The sequence below is a fragment of the Pieris brassicae genome, chromosome 10 (assembly GCF_905147105.1).
Source record: "Pieris brassicae chromosome 10, ilPieBrab1.1, whole genome shotgun sequence".
Classification (NCBI taxonomy): domain Eukaryota; kingdom Metazoa; phylum Arthropoda; class Insecta; order Lepidoptera; family Pieridae; genus Pieris; species Pieris brassicae.
The window spans coordinates 4,992,687-5,019,288 of NC_059674.1; the positions used below are offsets into that span (position 1 = coordinate 4,992,687).

General features: G+C 32.5%; 4 protein-coding genes across 5 annotated transcripts in view; 1 reads left to right on the forward strand and 3 right to left on the reverse strand.

The window, feature by feature from the left end:
• The window catches only part of LOC123715033 (limbic system-associated membrane protein-like), a 107,764-nt gene extending 107,605 nt beyond the window's left edge, over positions 1-159 (reverse strand). Inside the window, exon 1 of the mRNA XM_045669818.1 lies at positions 28-159. The gene's annotated coding sequence lies outside the window, so the exon portion shown is untranslated. The remainder of the gene's footprint in view (positions 1-27) is intronic.
• An 8,818-nt stretch (positions 160-8,977) lies between these two features.
• LOC123715327 (ubiquitin-related modifier 1 homolog) lies at positions 8,978-10,464 on the reverse strand. 2 transcript variants are annotated; one of them, XM_045670291.1, is made up of 3 exons: positions 10,409-10,464; positions 9,902-10,103; positions 8,978-9,134 (listed from the first exon to the last, which is right to left on the reverse strand). In XM_045670291.1, the coding sequence occupies exons 2-3, from the start codon at positions 10,100-10,102 to the stop codon at positions 9,006-9,008; spliced, it is 330 nt and encodes a 109-aa protein (XP_045526247.1). In that variant the 5' UTR covers position 10,103; positions 10,409-10,464; the 3' UTR covers positions 8,978-9,005. The 2 variants fall into 2 exon arrangements, with proteins under 2 accessions (XP_045526247.1, XP_045526248.1); XM_045670292.1 differs by having other exon boundaries at positions 10,332-10,461.
• Positions 10,465-11,978: 1,514 nt separating this feature from the next.
• LOC123715559 (ran GTPase-activating protein 1) lies at positions 11,979-17,106 on the reverse strand. The gene is made up of 12 exons (XM_045670675.1): positions 16,896-17,106; positions 16,214-16,401; positions 15,785-15,919; positions 15,475-15,627; positions 15,197-15,366; positions 14,657-14,759; positions 14,398-14,509; positions 14,070-14,165; positions 13,684-13,818; positions 12,951-13,060; positions 12,551-12,736; positions 11,979-12,186 (listed from the first exon to the last, which is right to left on the reverse strand). The coding sequence occupies exons 1-12, from the start codon at positions 17,005-17,007 to the stop codon at positions 11,995-11,997; spliced, it is 1,692 nt and encodes a 563-aa protein (XP_045526631.1). The 5' UTR covers positions 17,008-17,106; the 3' UTR covers positions 11,979-11,994.
• Positions 17,107-17,528: 422 nt separating this feature from the next.
• The window catches only part of LOC123714888 (cytoplasmic aconitate hydratase-like), a 42,955-nt gene continuing 33,881 nt past the window's right edge, over positions 17,529-26,602 (forward strand). Inside the window, exons 1-8 of the mRNA XM_045669522.1 lie at positions 17,529-17,670; positions 18,229-18,321; positions 18,730-18,893; positions 21,063-21,208; positions 22,515-22,584; positions 23,819-23,881; positions 24,689-24,815; positions 25,571-25,701. Of these exons, the coding sequence (XP_045525478.1) occupies positions 17,664-17,670; positions 18,229-18,321; positions 18,730-18,893; positions 21,063-21,208; positions 22,515-22,584; positions 23,819-23,881; positions 24,689-24,815; positions 25,571-25,701 (801 nt within the window). The 5' untranslated portion in view covers positions 17,529-17,663. The remainder of the gene's footprint in view (positions 17,671-18,228; positions 18,322-18,729; positions 18,894-21,062; positions 21,209-22,514; positions 22,585-23,818; positions 23,882-24,688; positions 24,816-25,570; positions 25,702-26,602) is intronic.

Sequence of the window (26,602 nt, forward strand, 5' to 3'; positions counted from 1 at the left end):
AGTAATCGTAATGGTTACATAACTCACCGGTATTCCGTTACGTTTGCATCCCGACACAGACACAATGATTGTCACAAAATAATACACAAATCACTTCTGTCTATCAAAATGTTAAGGAAAATTGTATTTTTTATGAGATTTTCCACATTTTCCGGTAAACGTTCACTCGCTACGAAGCGACCCCTAGTACTAAAGATTCCGTGTTTCCCGATAGTGATGCGAAATTGGGGTGAGTTATCGATAAACTTCCAGCTTACTAGACAGACAAGCCTGTATAGTAACATTAGAAACTATAGCTACACGCTTTTTCATTTTCTTACGCCTATATTTGACAAATATTTCTTTAAAAATTAATTAAAACATCTAAACTGTTTCTTTTATCTAAAATCCTTTTTTATCAAGAACAGTCAAGTTGTTAATTAACAATGTTATATTTTTCGGTAAGACATATTTTTATTTATTTACTGTTATATATAATGGTTTCAAAAGCCTTAATCAAATTAATAACGTACTATACAATTAAAAAATGAAAACGCTATATTTCTGGCTATTATTTTTGTCAAAATCATCGATTTAATCAATCGATATCCGTCCCTCACTTGAACCCATCCCGGTAGCAACGCACGCTCAATATTCACCCCGGCGAGTGTGCGAACGCGACACAAACACATCGCGCCTATAAAAGAAAGGGACAGATGATCCCTTAAAGCCTTAGCATATAACATGAAAAACGTATTAATAATTGTTTATTTTTGCAGACGTTTTAAAATTTACATTCAGGTGTAAGAATGAGACATATTCTACTCGGACTACCTCTGAAGACATTACCTATAATACATAGAAACTTATTTCCGCGCAAATTCTACTCTAAGATTTGTCTACAAATTACGTGATTCAACTCGCAGAGATAATTAATTTAAATATCAAGTGTTTTAGAAAGAACTTGAAATGTGGTCGAAGTTACCAGAATTAATCTTAATACGGGATTGTATATTTTTATAAATTGTATTACAAAGCCATAATTTAACATTACGATTGAGTCTAACTTAAGATTAATAAGTAATTTAAAACTTACCTAATTTATTAAAAATAATAATTATGCTTAATTTATTAATTAATTTAATTTTCTGCAATACTAATGAATCAAACTAAGGTAATTTTCATTAACAGTCTTAATAATCTCAAAAGACACTTGTTAATGTTTATGTTCGTGTGTCCGAGATACCGCTCTTGCATTAGGTTTATTAACTCGAAAGGTTTAGGTCAAGTTGTTGAGGCAAGGAAAAAATAATAGTTAACATAAGAAAGTGTCCAATAACACCACTAACAATCTCTATTAGGGGTAAAACACTCAGTTCTTGTGTACTCTTTTTAGATTTAATACGGGGTTACGGTAAATATACCTAACAATATTTAAGTTACCCCAACGCGGCTTGGAACCCGAAGAAGGTCCTGGGCAGTTTTGTAAAAAAACTTTTTTTTTACAAACAATAACCCAACATGCTTCCTAACTATTACTAACAGAATTCTTACAAACTGAACTTTGATATAAAATGCAAGAAATACAAATAATTTCTTGCTAAATTGGAAAAATAGCTTTTGCTATTGCTACTTTATTTGCTAACTTACACATTCTACGAATAGCACTGTTACAACCTAGGATAGTTCTTCGAAAAGGTATAATAAAAAAGGTTCAATTCGCAGGGGAGTAAATTCTTCGGGTCGGCCTTAAGAAAATATTGAAACAGATTTTTTTATTGCTCTACTAAAAACTAAAAGAACAGAAAACACCAAAAACCTTGGTGCCTAAAGGGCCAGTGTACAGTACACTGCCCACTGAAGTATTTCCGAACCAATTCAATAGTCCTTAAAGAAAAGAGCGTAAAAATTCTTAAAAGTAACGCACTTGCGAGCTCTCTTGCTTTGTGAGTGTCCATGCGGTATCGCTTAACATTAGGTGAGCCTCCTGACCCTTTGCCCCCTGTTTTATTAAAAAAAAATTAAATTCCTTTTTTCTAAACTTTAAATTTAAGTGATTTTAAACATATTATGATATTTTGTTACTTCCTTTTAAATAAATGAATTACACTAGGTTTACGTCATTATGTATTAGTAGCTGCTGAGTTTCATTAGCGGACGTCGAGAAACACCACTGGTTTCCACCAGCTGCCCACTGTACCAATTTAAGTTAGGGTCACGAAAAAAACGTACATTGGTTATTAGAGCGCAACGCTCTCGCAGGGCCTCGGGTATTGCGCCCAGTTTCATATTTTTTTTAATCGCTTTTCAGTGGCATTTGAGCCCGTAAAAACATCACGTTGTGAAGTTTAAATGTCATATCATTTAATTAGTATGTACATTCAGTCAGAAATGTCAGGAATATGATGGGGTTTCGACCCTTCTCACCCTAAGCTGATTTGTACAGTCGCGTGAACAAGTGATACGGTTATTTACTTTGGCAAATTATTTCTTATATGACGCAATTATGATAATTATAAACTACAAAAACTTGGCAGTTGGTTTTTCAACCGCCAACTTACCGAAGTAACGCAGTTCTTGCAACAAAGTTTGTATTTTTAAAATTAAACTAATTATTGTAATTAGTCAAAAGTCAAAGTCAAAAATCATTTATTAAAATACGTAACACAAAATAGATTTTGAACGTTACATTTACTGCCAGTTCTCAAATCAAGGGCGTATAACGGAAGAGAAGAACTAGCAATAAACTCTCCGCCACCCTTTTTGTTTCACGCAACGTTTGTAAGGAGCTGCAACCATTACACCATGTCTCACATGACATCCTAAGTAATAAATAGTAATAAGTTAATTTATTAAAAACAAAAAACTTATTAGAATACATAATAATAATTTATTCATAAATAATCTCACAGCTACACCTATACATATCATAAAATAAAAGAGACAATATACAAAAGAAAAACAGACTACATTAATGAACATAATATTCGGAAAAGAAATCAGTCAATTAAGTACTTTAAAAGTATTAAAAAAAGTATAATTAAGAATGAATAATATTAGGAATAATTTAATATTTTAATTAAAACAAAATGAGACAAGCTTATAAAACACATGAAAAGAACCTTACACAATTCACAAGGATCGTCCTTTTCAAGAATTCTTTAAGAATTTAAAATGTTAGGTCAACAACAATGGGTACGGTGAACTGGTCTGCTGGCTGCTCACCTACTCGGAGAATCATCCAGAATCCTAATTAATTCTGATGCAAATAGTATTTTTATATGAAAGTATATATTTTGACATGTCTTGGATCCGTTAGTTTCGTAAAGATAGGTATGTTTAGTATTATAATCATTTCGAAAATACGTTTCACTATTGTCTACAATATATTATTACAGGCGAGTTGGTTTAAACTCATTATCTTAGTAGAAATACTTACATTTGAAGTGACGAAGTTGCAAAACATATCTATTATTATTTTTCATCTAACAATCGAAGTGTTATAATCTAAAACACTAGTATTTATTAACTATTGCGTTATGTCGTCGCCTGTACCCCACAGGATTGAATCTTAATACCAGTAATATCATTACAAGTACGTTTAGGGCGTGTTGTTTGAATAAAAAGCAGCACCCGCTGCGCATAACATAATGCCATTGTTTTAAAAACCATTTACTGCGGTGAGAAAAATCTAGAATAATAAATATAATAATGGGCACCGCCAATTTGTTAATTAAACCAGTGGCGTCAAATTAAAAAGGCTTTGTGTAGAAAAAAAATTAATGCGCATCTTCGGACCTAAAGGATCGCAACGCAACACTGACTGAATTTGGGAAAGCCTTGTAAAATATATGGCGATTAAAATGAGAGGCCGACAGTTTCTTGCCAGCTCTCTTCGCCCTCGATACACCAATGGAAGCTTGTATTAAATGGAAATTTAGATTTATAGTTATTTTAAATAATTAAATAAACAACGAAATAAGTATATAAAGCGCAAAGCTAGAAGAATGCGCTGCGCTTCCTCCCACCTAAACGATCCTTGACCAGTCGAACTGACTATGATATGGTGATATCGAGACCCATGAAGCCATCGTGCCGCTTCATGAAGGAAATATCAGGACCGAGTGGTGTGACAATCCGGAGACGGCATCGGTCAGAAAAGATTTTTTTTGTTACACTGATTTTTAACGGTAAATCCCAGAACAAATTGCTGCTTTGATATATTTAAATATATTTGTGATATCTATAATATTATTATTTGAGAAAAAACATTGATACATGGTCATAATTCATTAGACTTTATATACTTTTTTGCCGATATATGCAACAGCTCCATAATATACAAAACCCGCGGCTACAGCCAAGATCTTGGCCTCAGATTTATGTATCTCATTTCAGAGCATTTGTATTTTTTTCTAATAGGCTGTCAGGCTTCTGTGTCTTAGACATGTCATGGACTGTTAGGTTTCCTCGCGTTTGCTACCACACCTGCTAATTTCACGCATAAAAGAACATTCGAATGATTAGAAAGCACGACCTTAGTGATGAGGTTCGCACAGCCACTAGGATAACACTGCCATAATAGCTTTATTTAATTTAAGGTTTATTCTGGGCAATGGCCTTACTTGATTTGAATTCCTATGTCACCTGTGTGACAACTATAGAACACCTCACACCACACCACATTATCCGTCCGTCGTCATTATTCGTATTGTAGGAAAAGGGTATTTTTTGAATAATGTAAATAAACGTAAAAACCTAGTTAAAGTAAGAGCAACATCAAATAGTTTTCGAAATTTTAGGCGAACTAAAGTTGTGGAAGACAATTTGCCGCCAAAGGTCAGGTTTCTGACGCTAGTCGTAAACACTAAGTTTCGTGTAGGGCATGCACCCTTGAAGAATTCGCGTCATTTGACAAATTTCGCCCGTTTTATGAATAAGACCGTTTACATTTTTTTGGTAAAGCACAAGGATATGCAGTTTCAAAACATTTATCATACGGAGAAACCCTTCCCAGGCTCTAGATCGAAGGGGTGGAGCCTTCACGCTGGATTCGTTCTGTCCTTGGATATCGTTGTGTTTAGCAGAAAAGAGCAGCGGTAAAAGTCTCGTTTAAAATGTCGAAAATACCTACGTCTTTTCAAAGTCAGTGTGAAACAAAAAAATGCATTAAAAGATTTAAAAGAAAAAAAACCAATTTGTCGTAATTGGTTTAAATATTTGAGAGGTTCGACCCCACCATTCACGTTCACCCCAATATTATAAGATTCGATTATTACAAGGGTGATGTATGATCTAATATTGAAATTTGTATGGGCTTTACAATATCAAAGATAGAATTTATAAGACCTTAACCTCTGACGCAAAAGAGACTGCAATGGGTGCTTTTATTGCAACATTTTATATTTCAAATATCATTCTTAGTTCAAACAGTCTGTAGAGCTTTCAAATGGCTTATATTTTATATATGAGCTTTCAATTGACTTATATATAAAATAAAAGTCAATTTAAAGCTCGTTTACGCCGAGTCAACAACGTGCGACAGTGCCGGACGCTGCACATTGTAGCATTCGGCATCTTGTGGCATGCTACAAATAGAAAGCGTTTACGGCATATGTGGTATACAGCAACCTAGTATTGTCTTTGGTTAACATAGCTTTTACACATTGAAAGAAAACATTTTTTTTAAAACAAAAAAAAATAAATTTATGTAAATAATTATAAGTTGATAATAATACAAATAGCTTTAATCAGGTAAAAAAACTAGATTTATTTCATACGGCAACCTATTTTACGCCTGGATAATATCCAACGCATTGTACTGTTTGAGGAGTGTTACTTGTCTATCTACTTGTTTGGTCGAGGAGATACACCATAGACCATGGCTGATCAAGTAACTTGAACAGCAGCTTTATAAGTACTAATTAGTTATGAATAGAAAAGTACCTGCACTTTTGGCCCAATAAGATTGACCTCCGTATTTAACCCAAATATTATTTAGAAAAAGAGATTACTGTGAAGAAAAGTGTACATTATCTTTTAGAATCCGGTACGTTTAACGTGTGGAAATGTTTTTACATCACACACAGTCTTAATAGTGAAATATTAACTGTTTTAGTTACGGCGACAGTTATGATACGTTAATTAATGTATTTACACTTCAAGTAATAAACTGCGTTTTATATAACAAAGGAAACATATCTAACTTCGTGAGTGAATTCTGATAAAAGAACTTAAAAATAAAACAACAATTAATTATGTTTTAAAACAAAACTACAATAAATTATTACTACGAAGATATCTATCCTCATCTAGCATTATTAATATGTACAATAATATAAAATCAGGAAAATTTAAAATTAATACGTTGAATAAATATTAAATATTATTTAGTCCAAGGAATGCAAAAATCTGAAAACACAATGAACCTACACGCTAATATTACAACGCGCAAGAAACGACTTCATAAAAGTACAACAACAGATTTTGTAAATCAATCTTTAACATCTATAGCATCAAATAATCAAATCTTTTCGGATATATCTAGCAATAGCTGCGATGGTACTGATCTTCTGAAATACGAATAAAATAGAATAGAACTGGAATTAAAAATTGCGCAAGAAAATAATTTTATCTATAGAAAATTACAAGCTTAAGCAACAGATGTCACTACAAAAGCAAACCCAAGAGAATGCGGAATTCGCCTGTTGTTCCATCACTTACAAATATAAGGACCAGAATAAGCGTATTTTAAAAGAACGTACCCCAAATATTGAAAACCACACATCAGAATATTAAGGAGCTGCCAATAGATGTCGCTATAAGAACAACAAAATCTGTTATTTAAAACGATGTCACAACATTAAATGGTCAAGCAATAGAAAATCAACCCAAAGCAATAATATTTGGGGATCAGCAAGTTTGTGGCTTAAGACTTAACATGAAAAATAACAGTTACAATATTACTTCGTTTGTTAAGCCCAATGCATCGAGTGCAAAGATTAAGCAGTTGTATTAGTGAAATTAATAAGTCTGTCATTAAACCCAAAGACATTATAGTATTAATAATTAGTGCAAACGATAAACCTTATACCTTCATCTCACAATTGTGTAATGTGTTATATCAATTGCGACAGCAAAAGGTGTTTATAACGAATGTACAATATAATACTCACTTAAATGTAAAATTAATTAACTTTCATCTGGAATCTATAGTTTCTTACTATAAATATTGCCAATACTTAAAAATACGCCACTCGAAGTACGATAAAAACACACCCTATTCTCATACAAAACCCTTTTTGAACTTATGTGATAAAATAAACACGGAGATTGAGTACATTCGATATTATAAGCATAAGACATATCTTAACTCTAAAGCCAGCGTTCAACGTAGTCAAACAAACTTAACTCACACTGTACAATTAAAAATAACATATTATTTCAAAATTTCGGGTACCAATATTAAAAAATAAAAACCAGCCTTCTTTCTAACTGTAATTTTTTTCGTAGAAACTAATAAGCAATTTAAATTAAGACTCGTCCATCAAAATATAGCAGAGTTCCTTAACAAACAAGATTTAATTAATATACCCATCACAGACCTGCAAAGAAATTTAGGAAATGTACACATCAAATGTTTCACAGAAACTAAAACAAGGACGCGAATCCAATGTTAACATAAATAATTATAGATTAGTTTCTTCTTATTCTCGGCCTAATCAACGCCGAGGAGGTTCGTGCGACTTAATAAAAAACAATTTTAAATACAAGGAAATTTGGGATTTGTATTGGATTGTATTGGGGGTCCTAACCCCCAATACCTCTTCATTTCGAATATTGTGGCGTTGAAATAAGTAAATACAACTTAATAATAATATGTATTTACAGGACTCCTACTTTCGATGTAACAACTTTTTTAATCGCTGCTCAAAGATAGCTGTAAACGAGTGCAAGGTCAGTTTTACATTCCGACCCATTGTTGTCGACGATATAGTAAAGATATTTAGAACCACAGACATTAAGAACACTACCGATCTTTGGGGTATTTCTGTAAAAATAATTAGTAGCATAATTGATGTAATTGCTCCCCATCCCCATCCAGTTACTTTTAGGCCAAAATCGACAAAAAATCAACTAGAAAGTCATTTTGACGTAAACAAATTAATAATGCTAATACTCGGAACAAACGCACGCTGCAATTTCACCGTACTAGACTATCTTAGTAATTCTTTTTTGAAATCCCAGACTCTTTTAATCTCTACCTTTTAATAAATTTAAGAAAGGCTGTGTAAAAAAGCTTACTACAAAGTTAACGATTATCTAGTTGATAAAACTACTTTTAATAAATTTGCGATATTTGTTTTATAATAAGTGTTATTTGATCATTTGCTATTTCAAGAGTATCGAGTTTTTTACGCCGGCTTTTTCTCTCGGCCTACATCCTCTGTCTTCTCTGCCGGTGACTAGAGATGGCTACCTTTTCCAATTTAATGACGTGGAATAAGTGATACTTTTATCTTATGTTCCATAATAAAAATATTTTTTTTTACTTTCTGTAATTTCTTTAATTACCTTCCCGAAATTACGTACGTAAGCACTAAAAATCGCGAGTAGCGTGCAGCCCAACGCACCTTAATCCTCAGCGTAAGAAATATTCAGATTACTCCTTAATATATAAGATATATATATCCAAATCCTTCAGCCTCGCAACTCCTCCGCAACCTCGCGCACCGTGCACCCTCTACATAAGGTATATGCTGGGAGTAGAAAACGTTTAATTCTTTGAAAACACTTAATCTCACAAATATTTGTGTGAAAATCTCTCGTTCCTTCAGGGGACATGATCCTTGCCCCTTAATCACAGGTAATGTGGCACTTAACCCCCTATACCGCTATCTAGCCTTCTGATCAGCGCACTGCTAGTTTATTGTTTACAAATTACAGTTATGCACATTCTCAAAACTAAAACCTAAAGGGGTATTATAGTAGGGTAAAAATAATTAAAAAACATTTATTACATAGATCTATCCACCATGTAATGTTGATATAAACATAATAACATCATTTTCTTGAACTTCATAATCCAATTCTCCATATAGCTCCCAATCTGCGTCATTTATTAATACTAAGATACCTGGTCGCACTGAATCACCCTAAAACATATTTTTATACAATTTCACAAAAGAACAACACACATCTATCACATGAATTTAATATTATAAAACTCTCCATGTGTTGTTTCCTTTACAATTATAAATTACATCCAGAAAAAATATACTACTTATATACATATTTTGAAAAAAAAAAATAATGACAATATTTTATGTCACTTTCATTATCAATAACAAATCTATGTAAAAAATGTCCATGATTATTTGTAAAGGACTGTTATTTTAAGATTTTGTTTCCATCATATCTTTTAATATTATTTTTGGTATAAGTATATCAGGGTTCAGAGTTAAGACTCAAGATTAAATACTATGTATCTACTCTGCAATTTACTCTCAGAGTTATGTAGCCTAGATTTACTATTTACTACAAGCTACATGCTTCGTAGTTAATAGTAGCTGAATAAATAATTAATTAAATGAAAAAAAGCTGAATAATGGTGGTAATTTAATCTTCCTAAGTCACCTAATGGTTAAGTATGAAATATTCTACCCTAAGTCTGCACCAATGAAGTTTTTATATATAAACATTTTGAAAACATAGAATTATTAATATATAATAAATTTCTATGTGCAGAACTAACAAGTTACCAAAGCTTTGTTACTCCTATAAAAATATTATCAAAACAGATATGGAGATGATGATCAGTTATTGTTATGAGTTTAGTTACCAGACTTTGTTGAATAAATAATTTATGACGGTTTTACTAATTAAGATAAAGGCAATAATTAGCTATCTCAAATTATGTTACCTGTACAAATAGTTCTGGCCTTTCTTTCAATAAATTATCTTTCATCCATACTAATAATTCTTTTATTGTCCATTTCTCATTCTGACTTTCTGGGAAATACTTTTTCAATGATGGTAATTCTACTTCTCTCTTCTTTATTTTATCAAATAATAACTCTGCTCCACCACCAAACTGAAGTTGAATTTTTAATGTGGTCATCATACTAAAACAAATGCAAAGCCATTTACTGTCTCACCTTGTGAATCGAAATTTAAAAAAAAGAAATAGAATTCAATATATTTTGAGACAATAATGCTGCTATAAAAAACAGTAAACATGAAAAATTATCTTATTGTTAATGCTAAGAAGTTGTTATTAGTTGGAATACTAATGTGTATCAATTTTACATTAAAAAAGAACTATTATGGTATGGTATACGTATGATACATACGTATTTTGTTCATCTACGTAGCGTTGAAGTGTGAGAATTATTTTAATTTACATTTCACTTTTAAAATCATACCTTACCTGTTTAAACTTAAAAAAATTACTACAAAATTAACGTTATTAATTAAAGCAGAAGTTAGGTTATTCTATTTATTGTTATGTTTTTTTTTTTTTTTTTTTTGAATGGAATCTCGCTGTTGGCCTTAAGGGCCTTTACAGCTCAGCTCGGGCTGTTTTGGCGAGCGTAGCTCGGCCAGATTGTTATGTTAAATCTTAACATCATATTTATTTAAGTAAAAACACAGATTAATTATAATTGATCTGTTACAGACTACACTCTACAGCTACATTCTACAGATTAATGAAATAATATAAAAAGTCGATATTTGACACAATGAGTGCCTAAAAAATGACGTTTCAATTAACGTCAAACTTAGAATAATATATGAGAGAGTGTTCAGAGTTGTTCGGATTAATAGCTGCAGCTGAGTTTCATCAGGTCGAGGCAGAATACATATTTCATACATACATTTAATACATTACATACATACATTTATGGTCCTTCAAGAGCGTACCCATTCTAAAAAGGCCGACAACGCACTCGCGAGCCCACTGGCATTGAGTGTCCATGGGCGGCGGTATCACTTAACATCAGGTGAGCCCTTCCCGTTTGCCCGTTTTATAAAAAAAAATATATTTAAGCCAATTAGAAACAAGAAAAGGTTTAGCAGTATGCCTGCTCATTTACATCCTTTGTTTTCTTCGTTCTCCCGTTTAATCAAAGGATAATTGTGACTTCGCTGCGGCTCATACAAGTCTTCACTAGAGCTCGGGAGCATGTGTAGAATAGTCCCTCTCGTGTATGTTCAAGACAGTGGTGTTTAGGAAATGGGTGCGATAAGGACATAAATTGGGGGCAGTAAGGACAATAGGTACTTTAATGGCATGAACAATATTAGTATAGATAACAATTAAACACAAAACAGGAACGAGTCTGTCCAGAAAGCGCGATTTCGAGATACTGTATCTACTTACACTAATATCATTGTTCAGATGCTTTCGAGCGGTTCCCGCGCACACACTCGCCTCAAGCGCTTGCAATGAAAGGGATTCTAGAGTGCCGCGGATTGGAGATACTCTTGCGCCATTGCTGCGTACACTACTACTACGCCCGTGTCCGTGGCAAGTGAATATAATCGCTTCAGAATGGAGATGATAACTTCAAAACGGAATAGCCATATGGGATATGAAATCACCAAATTATTCCAATAGAATCATAAAACGTAGGATAACATTATAAGTCATAAAACGTTATAAACATACTATCCATCACTCTGTTGCGTAGTGGGATGTGAATGTCGAAATCGTCGACGTCTTCGTTTACGTTCCTATGGACAGTATGCAAGCCACAACATAACCGCTGTATCCGAATACATTGTTTATAACTAAATCCGTGTCATCGTTTTTGCACGAGGGAACGCCGCATCTGAACGCAGTACAAATCGAAACGCGCGAGTGGACATGTAATTCGCGCTATCTGGACGGACAGGCTCGAAGTAAATCCTGTAACAACCTTCCACTGCCAACACTAAGATCCGTGTATACATGCTGTACTCAAAATGTTATTTGACAGGATAAATAAAACAATATATAAAAAAATAATCTATTTACGACTGTAAATTCGGGTGCAAATCAATAGCCGCCTTCACATCCGGTGGCAGTGACTGCAGTTTACTGCTAATAAAGAATCGTAATGTATCCCGAAGGGCTGCAGGGAAGTACTGGGCGTCAATTTGTGACGCCAATATTGTGAAACATGGTGGTATACTCCAACGGACCTTGAAGTTTTTGTTTTCCGCCTGAAAATGTATAACACGTTAATAATACATTTTGTCATACAATAAATTTAAGTGGGACAATAATAGTACAATCTATTATAAATGTCGAAGCAATAGCGCCACTGTCAGCTGCCATTATCGTTATATGTCATAAATTATCAACATCATATTGACCTAGAGTTGCTATTACTATCAACCATTAAATAATTTTTAATTTTTTGAACTAGGAATATTGGAAAATCATATGATACCTGTATATTAACGGGTTCAAACTGATTTAATGTCAAACATTTGTATTTTAATCTTTAAATTAAATTTCATTTCTATCTTTTTATATTTGTTTTAAAATTTTAAGAAAATAACTAGAATTTTAATTTTGCCTTACCTTAATAAGCTGTAATGCTGCAAGTACATTGTTTGCCAACACCCACTGTTGTTTGGCCCTCTTAACCAACAGTGGGTACAAATCCCTTGCAACGTCTCCTGCTACAGAACTTTGCAGGGAAAGCCCGGATACACAGCAAAGAGCTTCCACATATGCTTGGATGAGACTTTCTTGGTCATTTATTGACTGAAAGTTGAAAATAATAAGCTGTATGCTTATATATTATTGGTTACACACAGTTGGTTTGCACATTCATATTGAAATCCCTGGCGTAATAAATAACTTAGCAGATGTTTTTTGGGATAAATATTGAAGGAATTGGATGTAACTATACACCCAAAATTGTATTATGTAATTTTGCTTTGAGAGCATTTCTTGTCATGCATATAAAATAAAAAACCTGAAAATGTGTGTCAATAACGTGTGCAGCGTTAGGTCCTAATCTGGTTAAGTTCTCAACCGTCGGTTCTTGGATGAATTTACCGACGTCCGAATCGATTTCTTCCACTCCTGAAAATATTTTTTTATTAAAAATTTAGTTCTTAACTTAGTAAACTATTAACCTTAAAACTTATTTATTTATAAGATTTTTCAGTGATAACAGTCAAATCTAAATAAATGATAAATAAAAATAAATGTAATGAACATCTATACTGTTTTAATTTTTTAATAAAATTTGCCATGAGCTAAGAAGTATCAGTAAGAAAATGCAGACCATGGCGAAATATGTTACTTAAACAAATTATTAACAAAAACAAAACCTCTGTTCCCCCAGTTGTACCTTAGTACATAAAGTGTTTCTCAGCCTTGACTGTGTACCATAACATTTTAATTTCAATTAAAACAGTAACACACTAAGAGACTAAGGAAACCTCATCTTAAAACCCATTGATGTGGGATCCCAGTGAAGGAAATAATCACATGCTTGCCTAAAGACACATCATTACTGAAACAGATGCAGCAATCACAATCACACAAACGTCACAATAATGACTAGACTTTATACATCTAAATAATATAACATAAAGTTCTCTTCTTAGGGCCTTTTGTAGTGAGTATCCATGAATGGCAGTGTTATTTCCCTTCCAGTAAAGCTTCCGCCTATTTAATCTTTGTTTTAAAAAATCACTAACCTGATGTGTCAAGTACAATCTCCTTCCCCATGTCAAGTACAGTGTCCATATGCTGTGCATCTTCCGTTGCACTGTCTTCGGAATTTTCTTCTGCCTCAGATTCCTCTGATTCTTCACCTTCTGAGTCTGACACAACTTGAAAACATAGATTTTGTATTTTAATGCAAATTTATCATATTATTTACATGACATTAAGTGCTTTTAAGCAAACAAGGAAGGACAAAAGGTACAGAAGAAGATATTAACTTATTTTTAGTGACAAAAAAGTTTTTAAGAAAATATAAATTTCAACTTCTTTTTTATATATTAATAAATAGGTCATAAACTGACTTAGAACTTAGCGATTTTGATGAGAAAAATTATTCCTATGCTGTTAAAATACCTACATTCATCCTCGCTACCTTCTCCATCACTGAGTTCAGCAGAAGGACCCAGTTTGTCTTTTATATTCTTTTTATTTGTTGCACCGCCCAAGCTGTTGCCTGTTTAAATTAAATAGATGATGATAAATGTGGTAAATTTATTTTTTCAGTTGTCAATACAGAGCAACACTAGTTGCTGGATGTGCTTTATTACATTCAATACATAGAGAAAATATGAAAACACTAAATATTTATATGTATAAGTGTATAAAATAAATAATAAACAATTGAAAAATATTTAAAAAAAAGAACGCATTAGTCAAAAATCCTGAAAAGCGAATAATTATAATACCTGCTAAAACCACTCTACTTAGACGGTCAACACAGTCGGGTAATGCACATAACGCTTCCACCACCTCCATACACGCCGTACTACCTATTTCATTGTGACTCAAGTCCAGTGACTGAAATTGAAATTAAAAACAACAATGAAATGTTGTACAGTAAAAAAGTAAATAATTACTGTTAACGTTATCACCATATAAGACAATCAAAGCCCTCTAAGATACTCTTAAAGAAAGTATGTGGAAAGACAATTATAATTTTTTTACCTCTAGTGGTACCAAGTTGTCCTTAAGTCCGTTAGCCAGTGCACAGGCTCCTTTACTTTTGAGTAAACAATCACCGAAGTTGATGGATTTAAGATTTTTCAAACTGGAAATACATAAAATTTCATTAATATTCTAATATTTGATAAACCATATTGTATTATTTAAACAATTGTATGTGTAGAATTCAAACTTCTTTAACTGACTTTTACACCAATGTAATATATATTATATTTTATATTTCATATACATATCTTGATAGCTTCACAGTTCCGTAGATGGTGTTAAAATGGTAACATTTCAATATGCTAATTTTAAATTACTATCTGTTATGTTTTTTTATTTATTTATTTATTATTCAACACCATAAATCACTCTGGAGGCTCACATTGGTCCCTGGAGTGCCACACCGAGTTACAAATTCCTATACTTGGAAACTAAACACTACTGGATGTGAAAGTCCCTTGCAGATCATGAATGCTGTAACACTAACATAATCTACTAAATTCCAAAATATATGAGGGATCTGATGATGAAAATTACCTAGGCAGTGCTGTAGCAATGGCAAGTGCCCCTTTAGGTCCAATGGTGTTGTCATTCAGATTTAGGCAAGAAAGGCTTGGGTTTTGTGTAAAAGCCTTGGAAAGAGCAGTAATACCAGGATGGTAAATACCATTTTGGGGCATCGCTAGCTCTTGAAGAGTACCCATATTCTGAAATAAGAAGTAAACTCAACCAAAAACATGAATCACTAAAATTTAATTTCATTACTGGAAAGAAAAGAAAGTTTTCATAAAAATTTCTTTTGGTAGTAAACAAACCTGAAATACTCCAGCCAAGGCAATCGCTCCATCATTTTCTAATCTGTTTCTTCCAGCTATAAATATTTTTAACTTCTTTGGACTTGCAGACAATGCCTTGGCCAGTAACCGTCCTCCTGTGATACCCAAACCATTGTTGTTCAGACGAAGTTCCTGAAATGAAATATTACTGATCAAAAAGATTTTGAATAATTTAAACAATCTATAGAATATTTTTTCATTTAGAGAACTAATTGAGGACTATACAATAAACTATGGCTTTAACCAACATTGCTATCAAGATTTTCTTTGTTATTATATACTAAAGTACCTGTAGTTGAGAACAAACATCACTTTGTAGTAATTTAGCAAGGCCCTCTACACCAATGGGTCCAAATGCATTGTCACTTAGGTCCAGTGAATTCAAACGAGCTCCTGCCTGAATCATTCCATCTCCAAGAGCACTCTATAAAAGATATAGCTATTTTAAAAGTCTTCATGAACAAATATTAATGAGTACAGTACTCTGATAAACCAATGATTTAAGTATATTTTGTGTAGCACTGTATAGATTATTTGATTAATACAATACAATATGCTATATTTTTACTAATTTTGCATATGCACGCATGCATTCTAAGATTTATAATGAACAATATCACCCACATGCTATAACACCATAAATGACTTAATATTTATATTTTATATTGTATTTATGTAGTAAAGCTATCTTACCAAAAAATCTTACTTAGAATCTTACCAAAGCAGGTGGAATCTCTGTCTTCATACGCCCAGTAAACATATCAGAAAATCTAGCCGTTTTCAATTCAGGGTGCGTTTCTAAGGCCTTTGCAATAGCTTTAGCAGCTTCAACACCCAAGGTATTACCAGTGAGTGTAAGGAACTGAAGGTCAGGACATGCATTGATTGCATCAACAATTGGTTTAGCTGCAAATGTCTCAAGTTAGTATGTTGTACAGTGCCTCCTTAGTTTTAAAAATGATACCATTATTGAATTTAAATAAATTAGAAAACAAAAAACATAATTTAAGCAACCATGACTATGAATGTGAATGGCATTTTGCATCAAAATTGTGACTTAAAAATTATTTAATATAAAACCAATATTGTCAGCAGCAAATTTGTAATATTAATGCAAACCCAAACTTGCAGTCCTTATTTAACTTTTTACTTACCTACCCAGACCTACAGGCAAAAATAAATTTCAGTCGCAATGAAGTCGCACAAAAGTTTTTCAGATACAACTTTTACTGACAATATAGGAACCATTAGAGGTTATTAAGAAACATTGAACGCAAAAAACGATTACAGCAGATTTATACACAAAAATTCACTTTTAATACTTACGAATTATATAAAATTAATGTAAATTAAATTATTTGTAACAGAAGCGCAATTTTATTACACTTAAACAAACATACCATCTTCAGCGGTATCCAACTTAAGAGAGCGTCCTGAAAAATCTACACCACTGATTGTTCTACCTGGATCGTTAAGAGCTGAAGAAATAGAATTTAAATCGAAAGAATTCATTTTTGGCAATCAATCAATTAAAATAAATAGAAAACTTAGGTATAGAAATATTTAATAAAAATATGCACACAAGTCACAACGGATTTTTTAAACTTCAAAACATATTACCACAGAATACAGTCACTACTGGCGCAGACCATATTTGGAATATGGGCAATTGTAAATAAGTTAATGTCACGCTGCTATAAGTACAGCCCCTGAACTAAAATTATTCATTTTGTTAAAATGGTATGCCTTATCATAAAATAAAAAAGTTACCATAACGTCAAAAATGCAATTTGAAAATACTGCGAGTACAAGTTTTAAATATTGTATAAATTACAAAAAGGATACTTTGCTATATAATTTTTAGACAAGGTAATTTTAATTATAACGTATTGATTTATAAAAGACAAAATTAACGACATTTAATGTAGTATTAGTCATCAGGGGCTTAATTTAAGAGGGCGTACATAATGTTTGAAATCAAATTTTAGTCTGGTGTAGCATCTTAATTCCCTATTAAATTATTATTACGTCTCGCGACAGACGACAAGTGTCACACTTTCGGTATAATCAGTATTTTCTGTTTACGTTTGTATAAAAATTAATTTACGTTAAATTATAACTGTGTGAAACGGTCCCTATATTCCTACGTGACTTATCACTGGTAGGCCATGGCGGGTATGTAATTTTTGAAATTTAGAATTATTAACTTAGCACTTTCTATTTACGTCCTACCTATGAACTTTTTAGTTCCAACTTCGTGTAAAAGTTTATTTAATCTTATCTTGACGAGAATAATCATGCTATTTATCACCTTCAACATCGCACTTAACCTATCAATTGATAATAACTGTTTATTTTTTATGATATTTTAACCTTTGATCTAAAGGAAAATATCAAGAGTAAAGTATGTAGGTAATCAATTAGAGGTCACTAATATTAAAATATGCAAACTTTTAATGTTATTCATTAGAATTTAAATAAACGGCATTAGACTTACTTTATTTTTCTTGGGCGTGGAATTAGTAATTTCATTAATGAATTGTTAATTACGTCTTGACCTTGGTGGACATTTAAATTTGTTAAAGTAGAAGTAGATATCTTAAAACCAAAATGTAATATATTTTAAAGTTGAAGAAATGAAGAAAAAGCATTTATTAGCTTAGGCTGTAGATACTTAGTTTAAGTACCTAACTAATTGTAAATTAAAATACAATAGTAGTATATGGTTTGCAGCAATCAACCCATATAGTAACTTGTTGAAGACATTGGACGTTAATGGAAAGACTTACAAGTACTATGATATAACTCAGCTTGGAGAAAAATATGGTATGTTATCTTGATTGTAAAATTGGTAATTATTAAACATTTTGTATTAATTCTTGAATATAATTCAACCTTAAACTTATCCATAAACAAACTTATCCATATTCCCAGATGACCATCTTGGATTCTAAATGAACAATTTGCCTATAATTCACAGGATGAGCAAAAGGAGAAATATTTTTTTAAATTCTCAAACAAGAAAGAAAATTTTCCTGAAAAGCTATATCCATAAGTTTCAGTTTTCTTAATATTTAAAACCCAGAACCTCCAAATTTAGTTGGGTTATAAATTCAATTGGCTGTTATGAGTTATGAGGTCCCTAATTCTACAAACCTGAAACCAAGAGTGGCACTCTTGATACCTTTAAAAAATATGGTTAATTTACTATAAAATTATTAAATATTATTACAGACCGTCTCCCATTCAGTATCCGTGTCCTACTGGAAAGTTGTGTACGCAACTGTGACAACTTTCAAGTGCTGGAGAAGGATGTGCTTAATGTGTTGGATTGGGAGCAGAAACAAACCATTGATGATGTTGAAGTTGCGTTTAGACCAGCTAGGGTTATTTTACAAGTAAGTAAATATCAATCAAATCAGCTTCTATTAGATAAATATTCTTTTAAAGACTTTCATTTGTAAATAGTTGATGAGTAACATTCTAGTTTTGAAATCTGAATACATCAAACACAATTCAAATTCAATCATTTCATTCAGCCCTTGAAATCCAGTACAGCTCTTTTTTATTATATTGTTTGAAATGGAACTTAAGTAATATATTCTAATAAATTCTTACTCATCTATAATGTAATATCAAATATAATGTAAATAGACAAATCATGTCTGTCATACTATAAATCATAACTATTATATATCTATATACTTACCTAAAATATTATTCATAACAATGTAAAATTATAACCATTTATGTACTTATGAACTAAATTATATACCTGATCCTATTCCAAATTCCAATCCAATCACACTTTTTGCATGGCTGACGCACAAACCGTGCAGGCGAAGAAATGGAAAAAGAAAAATTCTAATTTTGGTGTTGGGTGGCATAAACTATATAACAAATCGGCTAAACACTACATACACTTGATTCGTTTTAATTCCATCCACCAATACCTATTAAAATGTAATTTACATTTAGTAAGGGAACATTCAAGTATTACGTAAGCAACTTTGGAGATTCTTGACTCCCCCCCCCCCATTAAACGCGCCGTAACGTTTCATGACGTTATGCGACACATATGTGGTGTAAAGTACTGGAAAGTCCAAAGTAATATATTACAATTAATCGTAATGTTTTACAAGAGGACCCCCCCCCCCAATCATTACGTAATACTTGAACGGTCTCTTATTAGAAATTTACAAAATCATATTCACAGTTAAAACCATTATATAAAAATACAAAATTTGTGCATATTACCTTATTTTTCGAAAAATGATCTAGTATATGCAACTTTATAGAAATTGGTTAAATAAAGTTAACAAAAGGCTTTTATTATCATAGATGTGAATACAAATAATACAATTATTTAACCTTATGTAACTAAGTTTATTACAGAATTTAATTAGTTGTGATAGAATTATTACTGTCATTGTTATTGTTATTATATATTTTTGTTATTAATCGAATCTCTTTGCGGCAACCCTGGGTAGGTACAAGAAAGCTGGCCCGTAACGGGAAAATGTGACGGTAATTTTTTTCCTACACCGATAAAGAAGAAGAAATCTTATTCAAACTAAATTGTTTATGTTGTAAAAATTTAAAATAAGTTTAAGTGAAACCTTGAGATTACTGAATCTTGCACATTTTCTTAGATTAAATCATATCATTTCTGCTTATCAGTGTCGCGATCCAACTATAGCCAGAATTTTGTTGTATATTTATTTATATATTAACAATGCTGGTCTATTACTTTGATTGTCTTTGGTCTATGCTTAAATAAAAATATAAGCTGTTGTCAGTGGCGTAACTATACCATCTGGGGCCCGTGGCAATATCTTTTGATGGGGCCCTATCAGTAAAAGTCCTCACGTTGTAATAAGTTGAATTTTAATAAACTTAGATATTTTCAGCATACATAATTACACGTATATTTCCCACTAATACCACAATAATAAGTCCTCTCTTAGGCGACAGGGAATGGCCTGTAGCCTCATGCTTATTGCATTCATCCATAGATCATAATATCTCAATGCATTTATCATCTATTCGCTAGTTTTTCGGTGAACGTGAGGAAATCTGCATACATTTACAATGAAATAAAAATAACAATTTTTTGAGCTCGCGTCCTCTTGGACAGGGGCTCTCTTGGGTCGGGGGCTAGTAATATTCTGCCAGCCCTGCCACCGTATTGTTACGCCACAACTTTTTGTGTATTAAAAAAAATTGTTTCGCATAGGTTAAGTTAGATGGCAGTTTTAGTATGGATGTTCATCGTTATCAAACGCTTAAGTCGTTTAATACATGAGCTTATTACTAACATACAATTATGGGTTGCAACGCTGTCAAAAAACTAATTTGGCTTATTTAAGGGTTCTGAAATCTAAGTGACACTTCAAAGTGTAGTCGACGTTTTGGACATCGGAAACTACAATGTAATATTACAATTTATTAGTGTGGGAAAAACTAAAGGCCTCATTTTCGCTTCAAGTGTGATATTATTGTTAAAATATGGTTTTCGCTTTTAATTATTAACTAAAATATAACTTATATCTAAAAAAAAATTCCAGGACTTGACTGGTGTACCAGCTGTTGTAGACTTTGCAGCAATGCGATATGCAGTCGGACAGTTGGGTGGTGACCCCAACAAGATCAATCCAATCTGTCCAGCTGACCTGGTCATAGATCACTCTGTCCAGGTGGACTTCTCTAGAACGTAAGTTTTACTTAGCTAATCCTTTGTATGCACTTTTAGTAAGCATCGTTCAAGTTCATGGACTTTATTTACTATAAGAAAATTATCTTTGTTGCCCAGTATTAAGGTGTATTTTGCAATGAAAATATTAATATAATGGTCATATAGTGTGTATGTGTAGTTTATATGAATTCCCCCAAATAAACAGGTCATAAATGATTATCATTCTTATCCATCCATTCCGAATATTATATGCTGTTTAAAAATGTAGCTTTGATGTTATTTTTGTATCTATTAACATACTATATTCCAATTAGTAACTTGACTTGTTTAATTATTTAAAAACCCAGATTTATGTACAGTTGTCATAACAAAATACATGACTGATGACAACACTTTACTATTGTTTTACATTTAATTTTATTTTGACACTATTGTTTGTATATACAGTCAAAATTTATTATAACGCCATCGAAGGGACTACTCATATTTGTTAAAAACCGATTGTGATAACAGCCGATGCCGTTGTTATTAAGTAATTAATATTAAGAATATATGTAAAATATAATATTATGTACATAGCTTCAATCCGTTTAAAAAGTGTTTTCTTAATGTGTAAAATCTATGTTAACAAAAGACAATACTAAGTAATTAATATTTTTACTCGCCGGGACCTTCGATTTTGGTCAATGTAATCGGTGTACTGTTCCAAACGATGTCGTCGTAAACGGTTTTGACTGTAAATATTAACATTTTTTTAAATATTGTTTAGAGTCGAGAGAAATGTCGTGGGATTTCAGGTCGCTGTAGTCCTGCATTGCCTCTTGATAAAACTGTCGATAGTAATCATATTGATTAATGTGAAAGTATTTTTTTTTTAATAATGACGCGTAACAAGTAAAAATTATATTAGTATCGGCCGGTTAATTTCCCACACGCGCTTATTATTGATCTAATCGGATCCGGCGCACACATATTTAGTATCTAGATTTTGGTTTAACTTATGTTAACAAAATATATTTTGTTACTTAGTTTTGTCTTAATAACTATGTGTAATATGTATTTTTACACTTATTGCCCACCTTATTTGATTTAATACATTGTTTTTCCTCTGCTCAAAGTGGTTGCCTGGAAGAGATCTGACGAAAGCGATAAGCCCGCCAGTTGCCCTCCTTTTAATTTTATTTTGTACAATTTTTACATTGTAATGCAACGATGTGTTAATAAATAAAATATATTGCAATATAAAAACATTATAACAATGTAATATGGAACATTAACATTGATATTGCCAAAATGTATTTTCATTGAACATATTATATTACAGACCAGACGCACTGAACAAGAATCAAGAATTGGAATTTGAGAGGAACAAGGAACGGTTTCAATTTTTGAAGGTAGGTTTTCACTATATGAAACTTTTGATTAAACTAATATGATGATATGAATTGATTAAACGCATTTAAAATATTAAATTAGCTGTAATTTTAAAACTTTCTTTTTTAATAACTTCAAGAACGTAAAAACTGTGGTGATGATGATGATATTAATTTATCCCTAAGGGGAAGTGCAAAGGTCTTCAGTCCATACAGCCAATTCTGCAAAAACTGTGAAAATTATTTGACAATTTACTTATAAGATATTATTTTATCTAGTATAAGAAGGAACTATATATTGTCATATCCGTATATTACCATTATATAAATAAAAAACTATTCCGTATTTAATATACGGATATAGTTTAACGTCAAGAACGTTAAACTATTTTATCTGTATGAAGTTTGACGGATTTAACCGTGCTCTAGACGTGGTTGTGAGTTTACATAGGAAAGAGAAAATTACCGCCGTATGTCATAAATGGATTTCGTATAAGAATGTCAGACTTAACTAAAAATCCATTTTTTTTTATACGGCATCAACGAACGATTGTTAATTTACAATTTCATTAAACCGTTGGATTGGACGAGCGGAGTACCCTGTAGTAGTTTGGGGGCTCCAATATCTGCTTAAACAATATTTATTTATTTTATTTATTCACACTGCGTCACCTTTTACAACAAAAATACATATGAAAAAGGTTACATAAGTAATTGGGCGGCCTTATCGCTAACAAGCGATTTCTTCCAGGCAACCCTTAATGGAAAAATAACAAAAAAAGACTCAACATGTATAACTAAAATCAAAAAAACAGAAAAATATAAGTAATATAGTAAGCTAATTACGAGGAAGAAGAAAAATGACCAACAACAAGATTTTTAAATAAATTTAAAGACAGCTCGTCTATATAATATGTAAGGAATTCCATAGCAGGATACATTGCACAGTAAAGGAGGAGTAATAGAAATTCAGTTTTATGAGTAGGAGTTTCAAGAATTAGATTGTCTAAGGAAATCAAAACTATCGCCAGAGAGGCACATACAATTTTACTTTAACTAACTAGGAGTTTTAGGATGTTAAAAAAAGTTGTAAAATGTACTTACGCCGCTATAGAATGGGAAGCCGCTTGAGCTTTCTTCGGAACTCCAAAATATGGTCAAATTTACGAAGTCCAAATGTGTAACTTGTTATGGACTAAAGAAATTTTCTCTGTCTCGAGTCTGAATCTTACCTTTCTATCTGTTTTTCTTGCAGTGGGGTGCGCAAGCGTTCAATAATATGTTGATTGTGCCGCCTGGTTCGGGGATTGTTCATCAGGTAATTATCACCGTACCTGTGCCATAGCTCTGTTCTTGATGCAATCGGGATTTCAAAGATTATAGAGTTGTAAAAACTATGACTATTTGAAATTAGAATGCTTGCTCTGTTTATTATTCGAAATAGATCTATAGATATCTAGCAATATCATCTTAATGTTTTATATTCTGTAGACTTATACAGCGACTCCAGTCTCGATAATTGAAAACTCAAGGGATCTGAGATAAATTTCATATAACTAAAACAACAAGCGTTAAAATAACCACGGTAGGCTTCAAATAATATAAACATATGTATATAAGGCACAGAAGGCTGATCACCGACTTGCCTATTAGATTAACAAGTGATCATGAAACAGATATAGAAATCTGAGGTCCAGACCTAAAAAGGTTGTAGCGTCATTGATTATCTTTTTTATGTATATATAAGAGTTTGATCACAATTCATGATTTATAATTTCTATATTATTATTAGTAAAGGGTGCTTAAAGGTGTTGGCCTTCAGCGTGCGACTCTCATCCCTGAGGTCGTAGGCTCGATCCCCGACTGTGCACCAATAGATTTTCTGTGTGAATGTGCGCATTTAACATTAGCTCGAACGGTGAAGGAAAACATCGTGAGGAAATCGGCTTGCCTTAGACCGAAAAAGTCGACGGCGTCCGTCAGGCACAGAAGGCTGATCACTTACTTGACGATTAACAAATGTTCATGAAAAAGATACAGAATCTGAGGCCCAGACCTAAAAAGGTTGTAGCGTCATTGATTTATTTTTTATAGTACTTTCTTTAAAATATGTTTTTCATATAAGGTGAATCTCGAGTATCTAGCGCGAGTGGTGTTCACTGATGATATACTGTATCCTGATTCCGTGGTTGGGACAGACAGTCACACCACCATGATCAATGGACTTGGTGTTTTGGGCTGGGGAGCTGGAGGTGAGCATCCAACTGGCATTGAATAATAGATATTATCGTCATTAACTTATGAATGTATGACATAACTCTGTTATAATTTATTATTATACTAGCTGACCCGGCAAACGTCGTTTTGTCATGTATATTATTTCCAGGAAATATTTTTTTAATAAAATAACCTATTTGCTATAATAAAAAATAGTGGTTGTAATCGTAAGTAGTGACAATTAAGGGTTGTAGTTGTTGTATGCTGTATCATAAATATATTTGCCCGTGTACACACATAAGAAGTGAAACTTCTTTATGATCATATTTTTCATTTTACCTTATTGCTACTACGATTGTTACAGAATTTCATTAATTGTAATATAACTATTACTATCATTGTTATCGTTATTATATTTTTGTTATTAATGGCTTCGTATCTCGAATCAACCGTGGGTAGGGGCAAAAAAAAGATAACACGTAACCGAAAAATGTGACAGTAAATTTATTTCCACCGCCGATAAAAAAGTTTCACATCAAAAACATAAACAATAGTAAGCAAAGACTTTTTAACCGTAAAAGCTATGTTAACATTTTTTTTTTCGATTCTCCGATTCTCAGACCTACTTAATATGCATAAAAATTAATAAGCATTTGTTGAGCCGTTTCGGAGGAGTATGGTAACAAACATTGTGACTCGAGAATTTTATATATATAGAGATTATTTATACTTGACAGTTACTGTACAACCATAGTTTCACGAAAATCTAAATATTTTATTAATTAAACAGGAATCGAAGCGGAAGCAGTGATGCTCGGTCAGGCAATCAGCATGTTACTGCCCAAAGTAGTGGGTTACAGGCTGGTGGGGGAATTGAACCCACTTGCTACCTCCACCGATCTTGTGCTCACCATCACAAAGGTACCATTTAACTTCTGTTATACATACATTTGTAGTTTTTGTGGCTTAAAAAAACTTCAAAATTGTTGATTTTATACCATCCCTAGGCAACACTGAAAATGTTTAGTGTAAGTTGCCAATACTTTTATTGTTTTTCGAAGTAATCTTCGTTCCTCTCTACACATCGTCGCATGGGATGGAACCACTGAGAAAAGCAGTGGTCCCATTCTTTCACTCTTCTATGGCATTTTCGTACGCTTTCACCGCATCTTCAGGGCTCGTAAAGCGAATACCTCGAATATTATCTTTAGTTCTCGGGTATAAATGAAAGTCGCAGGGCGCCAGGTCAGGACTGTATGGCGGATGACTCATTATCTCGATACCTACCATAGTCAAATATTCACCAGTCCATGCGAAGGTGTTCCTGGTCGTCGGTTAAAGTATGTGGAATCTATCTGGTACAAACTACAAAGCTTCCAGACGCCTAGTGTTCGTATAATATTTTTTGAACTTGACTTATACCAATGCCTAGGCTTGCCCATATCTGCTGATAGGTCACTCTCTTATCTTCCTCTATCATGCGTCGCACAGCACTGATGTTATCTTCAGTAATTGCTGTTACAGGACGTCCCTCACGCGGATCATCATAGAGATTACTACTTAAACTCGTTAAACATAGTTTAAATAGATTGGGCTTCATTAAGAAATGCTAATCGCAGCTTATCATAGCCTTTTCATTGAGTAATCCCACAAGGAAAGTCCTAATAAATCATTGACCAAAGATTTTCTCGCGTTAGATTCATTTTCACGTGTAACAAGAGTTCTACATTTGCCACCAATTTACAAAAACAAATGACAAATGAATGCAATATACTACATTAGGTTACCAAAGAGGTCTAAAATTGAAATAAAAAAAAAGTTT

Bases quoted from the DNA above. Each gene is read 5' to 3' on its own strand.
- LOC123715327 (XM_045670291.1), bottom strand. From the start codon at position 10,102: ATGATGACCACATTAAAAATTCAACTTCAGTTTGGTGGTGGAGCAGAG. The intron at 9,135-9,901 runs GTAACATAATTT...AATATGTTTTAG, and splicing joins GGCCAGAACTATTTGTACAG to GGTGATTCAGTGCGACCAGG.
- LOC123715559 (XM_045670675.1), bottom strand. From the start codon at position 17,007: ATGAATTCTTTCGATTTAAATTCTATTTCTTCAGCTCTTAACGATCCA. The intron at 16,402-16,895 runs GTATGTTTGTTT...AGACATTTGCAG, and splicing joins GTTGGATACCGCTGAAGATG to CTAAACCAATTGTTGATGCA. The intron at 13,061-13,683 runs GTTAGTGATTTT...AAATATTTTCAG, and splicing joins GATTGTACTTGACACATCAG to GAGTGGAAGAAATCGATTCG.